Source organism: Cebidichthys violaceus, unplaced genomic scaffold (genome assembly GCF_023349555.1).
Source record: "Cebidichthys violaceus isolate CVI_PGR_0920_01 unplaced genomic scaffold, fCebVio1.0.p SCAF_8, whole genome shotgun sequence".
Taxonomy (NCBI): domain Eukaryota; kingdom Metazoa; phylum Chordata; class Actinopteri; order Perciformes; family Stichaeidae; genus Cebidichthys; species Cebidichthys violaceus.
Window position 1 is genome coordinate 427918 of NW_027176964.1, and position 5779 is coordinate 433696.

At 41.7% G+C, this 5779-nt stretch overlaps 1 protein-coding gene across 1 annotated transcript; it reads right to left on the minus strand.

Moving 5' to 3' along the window:
* Positions 1-1976: 1976 nt before the first annotated feature.
* On the minus strand, positions 1977-4251 carry snai2 (snail family zinc finger 2). The gene is made up of 3 exons (XM_068738210.1): positions 4049-4251; positions 3318-3839; positions 1977-2900 (listed from the first exon to the last, which is right to left on the minus strand). The coding sequence occupies exons 1-3, from the start codon at positions 4125-4127 to the stop codon at positions 2719-2721; spliced, it is 783 nt and encodes a 260-aa protein (XP_068594311.1). The 5' UTR covers positions 4128-4251; the 3' UTR covers positions 1977-2718.
* Positions 4252-5779: the final 1528 nt, after the last annotated feature.

Genomic DNA, 5779 nt, shown 5'->3' on the forward strand with positions numbered 1-5779 from the left:
GTAACAAGCCTTGGCCCTGGGGGAAAGAATGACAGGTATTTACATACATTTCTTTGATAAAATATTCTGCACTTTGTTAGTTGCCGCTTTGATTTGAACTGAAAGTTATAAATCACTTAATTCAGGCATGAAATATGTTCATTTCAGTGGACTTTTGGGAAAGATCTGATTGCATGTCACATCCTCTTTACACTATTTCACAGTTCAGTGAAACGGATAGACAGCCAAAGTAAAACAGGCTGTGATAAAGGCACATTTTATTTGCATTGAATATGATAAACGACTTAATTCAGGCCTCAAATGTGTTCATTCTGGTTGAATCTTGGGAATGAGCAAATCACATTCAATCTCATCTTCCCATTATTTCAGCACACAGATTCTTTTCCAGGAACACCCACAAGCGATCTACCTGCACTTGGCGTCTGCGGGATTCACAACTTAAACACAACGGTGTGACTGTTAACAGTCTCCACACCTAACAAATATTTGATCTCACATTCTTTAACACATCCTCTAATAGGCATATGCTTTAGAACAAATGAGCTCCTGCTCCTTCCCCTCCCCTTCTCCTCCCACTATTATCACAATGGCTAAATCAAATATTCATGTTAGAGGGGGAAGCATTTAACACGTTGTTGTTATCTGAGGAATCTGTCATGCAGTTAATTGTTGTTGTAAAAGGGGAAATCTTGCACGATTATGAAGCTAATTGGTATCATGTATTCATTGTTTTCCCTCTCTGCCACCAGCATGACAAAGTGTTGTCTATATGGAGCAAAAGATATTAGTGAGTGAGGACAAACAGCTTTACTATCTCAGCAGTGTTGGAGTTTAGAGTGCCCTCTCGATGGCACTTTATTTTTATGAGGCAAATGATCTGAATAATAGGAACTGCCGCTTGTAATGTTTCCACATTAGGTCACGGCTGAGGTTTCCACATGTGTCGGCGGACCTGTGGCTGCGGTTTGCATGCTCGCGGGTTGCACCTGTTTTTTTTTTCCAGAGAGGTTGCTGAAGAGCCCCGGAGTCACCTGCCCCGACTCAGAACGCGGCGACGAGCACCTGGAATAGCTCGACGATGACTCACAGCGAGGAGAATCTACCTACAGGGGAGTTCAGCCCCTCGCAGCGAGAAAAAACAAAAACAAGTGTCTGTTTCTTCAGATCACATCACTCAGGTCAGTAGCTTTTGGGCATTAGGGGGCAAACAGAACACACACTCTGGGGTTTGTTAGAATGAGTTCAACTTTGACTGTATCCCTTTAGGCGTTTTTCTGCTCTAATCTCTATCTGCTGCAAGTAGACAGCATATGGTAAAAGACAACAAAACGTAGCCCGAGGAAGTCTATTTAATCCTTGATGGCAAGCATCCCAGAAATTCAAGGAGGTTGTCAAAGCAAATGCAAATTTGAGCTTTTTGTGAAAACATATTAAAATCTAGATATCCGAGTGTCCTTTACCCCTGCAGTGATTGTTATGATTGAGGAGAAAGATAAAAAATACAAAAACCCCCACTTTCCTCAAGTTACAAACATTGATGACATGAGAATCGGATTACTTTCTAAAAAGAACAACGCCCTCGCATTTAAACTTTACAAACACTTAGGTAAAGAAAGTCATGGACCCTCAAAGGGTATAACAAGTGAGTGCAGATCAATATAGCTAGGATGTGTTAAATTTCAAGATTGTTTGATGTCTGGACAGGTTCACAAGGAACAGGTTCAGGCCTGATTCAGAGTTGAGTCACCTCTCTCCTCATTTTTACATCTCCATAACATGAGATGGTGCAAGCCGGATTGAATATCGTTTACTTTCGTGCAAGTTGTTCCGTTTGAAGCACCTGACGAATGCTGCTGAGTCCTGATGAATGAGCCGCTCGTGCGGCAACCAAAGGCTCCACGGATAAACTTGAAAGATACCGACAAAAAATTATACAAAATGTCATGAAACTTTATTTCTTAAAGTGTCATGAAAATATGAAAATATCAAAAGTCATTCAGCATCACAGTTTTCACTGTAAATATACAATCATCTCAGTCACGCTTACATTCAATATATAAAAATATAACAGGAAACTGTTGAATAATACAATATTATTGCAAATAAAAACTGAGGCACTTGAGAAGGTTTGTTCTGCTATTTGAGTGCTGGCAAACTGTTTCTAATGACTGTGCAAAAGTTATAATAATTTCACCCTAAAAACTAAGTTTGCACTTGTTCCCTAAGTAACAATGGCTTCAGTATTCCTCTAGTTATATGTGTACTGTCATTCATAATGCGCCTTTTTTGGTATCGTTTGTGTGGTGCGTATAAAAGAAAAAGTGGAGGACTGCATAACAGCCATTGATAGACATTATACAAAACACTGAAGATAACGTTGTAAAGGCATACAAAACATTCTAGACATGCAGAAAAAAGTGCATGAATAGCACAGGTAGGTGAGTACATGACAAAGCTCGACACAGACAGAAACACTGCTTGAAACGAGAAGCACGTGAGCACAGAGCTATTTCTCACTCTGAAATGAAATGGACCGCTCGAAAAAAAAAAAAAAAAAAAAAAAGAAGAAGAAGAAAAAAAAAAACAGTCTGCATATTTGGGAACAAACCCCCTTCGATGAGATTCCCTGACAGTTCTCCTGGGAAAAATAAAGAAGCAACAAGAGTTTTTTTGTTTTTTTTTCCTCTTCTTCTTCTGGTGGTGGAAAAGTATCCCAGTTCAGTGTGCTACACAACAACCAGATTCCTCATGCTTGTGCAGAAGAGACATCCTGGAGAAGGTTTTGGAGCAGTTCTTGCATTGGTATTTTTTCACATCCGAATGGGTCTGTAGGTGAGCCCTGAGATTGGACCTGTCCGCAAAGGCCCTGTTGCAGTGAGGGCAGGAGAACGGCTTCTCTCCTGTCAAGAGGGGAGATGAGAAGGAAAGAAAAGAAGAAAAAAGACACTGTCACAGATAGCACACAGACACGTGAATAACAAATCTAACAGAGCCATCTTGGTCTATTAGTTTTCCAGGGCTGGTTGCAACACAGTGTTTTGATTGTAACGTGACATCCCCCCCCCCCCCCCCCCCCCACCTAAAAAAGCTATATTTTTAATTTTCAACACACAAGCAAAAGTAAATCTGCTGGAAGTAATACCATTCTGAGAGTTTTCACAGTAATGTCAGCCTCACTACAGAACAGTTATGAGCCCAGAAGGTCTGTTCAGTCACGTACTAGGTTGAATTACTTTGCCTGCTAAAAAAAAAAGCCAACAAGGAATATTCAGCCCTCTTCGCACTGAAGGCCCCTCCGCTGTTCCCCATTCACTCACCGGTGTGCGTCCTGATGTGTCCTTGGAGCAGCCACGGTCTGGAGAAAGCTTTCCCGCATATTTTGCAAACACAAGGCAACGTGTGAGTCCTGATGTGCATTTTGAGAGCTCCCAGGCTCACGTACTCCTTCTCGCAGTATTTACAACTGAAGGATTTCCTCGTTTGGGCGTCGCAGTGCAGCTGTTTATGCTTGAGCAGTCCAGAGTACGTGGAGTAGGACTTGCTGCACAAGCCGCATTGGAATTTCTCTGCCTCGACTCCGTGAGGGTCTGTCAGCTTGGGCAGCATGTGCTCGTCTTCATCGCTCCTCGGACTTTCAGAGCCGCTGTGGTCTTTAGAGGAGGCGTCGGAGAGCGATGATGGGTATCCAGAGATGGGGGAGAGGTCACTGGGGAGCGGAGACAGCGGCAAGCTGCTGGTAGTCCACACTGTGATGGGGCTGTACGCTGCCGGGCTCAGGATCTCCGGCTGGGGGATGACAGGCAAGGGGAGGCCCCTGTAGATGTGCGGCGTGATGAACACTGCAAAATAAAGAAAGTAGAATGAATGATCTGGTGTCGCGCGGCATCGCTTGAGGAGCGAGGCGCACAGATTTCAAAAAGTGGGCCAATAAGTTGGAAAACTTTTGTTAAGTTAAAAAAAAAAAAGAAAAGGAAAGAAAACGCGACTGCTTGTCAGAAACATTTTTTTTTTTAAAAGTTGGTAAAGTCAGACAGGTTGGAAACTTTACCTGTTGGGCTCTCCAGCTCACTATAATTTGGCTTCTTTGCGGAGTTTATGTGTTTCTTGACCAGAAAAGAGCGTGGCATCTTGGAAAACAAGTGGACAACTTTTTGCCCAACTTTTTTTTGTCGTGGAAAATACAGACAGCGAGTTTACTGTGAGAAGACGGAAATCCTTATTGCTTAAGTCCAGTGGAGTGTCATGGTGCGGCGCTGCGCTCTTGGAAACAGTGCAGCGAGTAGCAGTAAAGAGCTGTAAATACTCCCCATCAGGTGCATGGGAGGAGCCTTCCACTTCTATTTACATACACTGGGACCTCAAACCAATTAAAAGTCGCTTTTTCCACGGAGCTCAAAAAGCGCTGTTGGCCTACAGGAGCACATAACCCCCTCTAGGGGCTGGGTTAGTGCCATGTCCTCCAGTTAGACAGGTGCTTTGTGCTAGACTGGTGCGTGCTGCAAGGACGCAAGTGTATCATACTGTTGGCAGCATAGTTAATTACCCCCCCTGCAAAAAAATGCACAGCATTAATCATATATCTTTATCATATATTTATGTATATATCTAAAAGATTGAAGTGCAAGGAAAAGAAAATGATAAGAGACGAGTGAGGGTGAGGCAAACAGGATTATTTATTTAAAATGCCATTGCTAATGTAATCACTGCACACAGTGTGCATGGTGCTGCTGATGATTGTTGCGCTACAAACCTCTGGGGACTGATTATCCTGTGGCATATTTCTGTATTTGAATTGGATACACCCCCACCAACACCACAACTTCTAATCATGAACATTTATTTATATATATATATATATATATATATATATATATATATATATATATATATATATATATATATATATATATATGTAAATAAAATATGGTAATTCTTTGTCTTTCAGTGGAATTGTATCATGGTTAAATCTTTTTTCTAGATATCGTGATATGCAATTATGTCGTCTAAATTGATAATAGCGAGCACATACTGGCTTAAATTTCTCAGAATATCTGAATTGATATGAATATTTCTTCTGGGAATACCCCAGTGTAGTGAAATCAACATATTGTCTTACTTTGTGTGCATACTTGTTAACAAACTCAGCGTATAGCTGAACATTTTGATTTACTTTTTTTCTCAGTAGATTCATTTGAAACATTTTGACAAACTACTCTGTACTTTGCATTGGGTCAAGTACTTCATTCACACAGGAGTATAGAAAACAGGCTTCACACTGTGGATATTTATTGAATAACCAGAAAACATACCATATCATGAAATACATCGTTATCGAGATATGAAATGACCTACATCGGAATGGAAGATTTTGCCCATATTGCCCATTTATACAATCTCGTGAACAGACAGATCTGCGGCTTCATGATCAAACCAACAACAGGACCGGCCTGCATGCTGACGTCCACATTGTCATTCTGTGGCTTTGCCGGAGGACGGCCCTTCCTAATGCAGTTGTGTGTGGAGAAAGCCACACATTTCCTCGCCAATAATGCAATAAGGCAGTCCTCCTTGAAATGTAAATTTTAGAGTAGTTCCCTCTCAAGGTCAGACATGATGCTCTAATCAAATTTATCCCTGCTGCTGCTGAACTGGACACGGAGAGGCAAACTTAGCAGTCTACGCCCCCTTGTGTTCAACTCAGTTCTTCTGACAGGGGCAGCAAGGGTTGAACATCTGAAGGTAACAAGGCAGGAGAAAACACAAAGGCAAAGGCTTAGTG

Excerpts from the sequence above, each read along its gene's own strand:
- snai2 (XM_068738210.1), bottom strand. The coding sequence starts at position 4,127 with ATGCCACGCTCTTTTCTGGTCAAGAAACACATAAACTCCGCAAAGAAG. Across the intron at positions 3,840-4,048 it reads TGAGCTGGAGAGCCCAACAG|TGTTCATCACGCCGCACATC; the intron begins GTAAAGTTTCCA and ends TTTATTTTGCAG. Across the intron at positions 2,901-3,317 it reads ACACATCAGGACGCACACCG|GAGAGAAGCCGTTCTCCTGC; the intron begins GTGAGTGAATGG and ends CCCTCTTGACAG.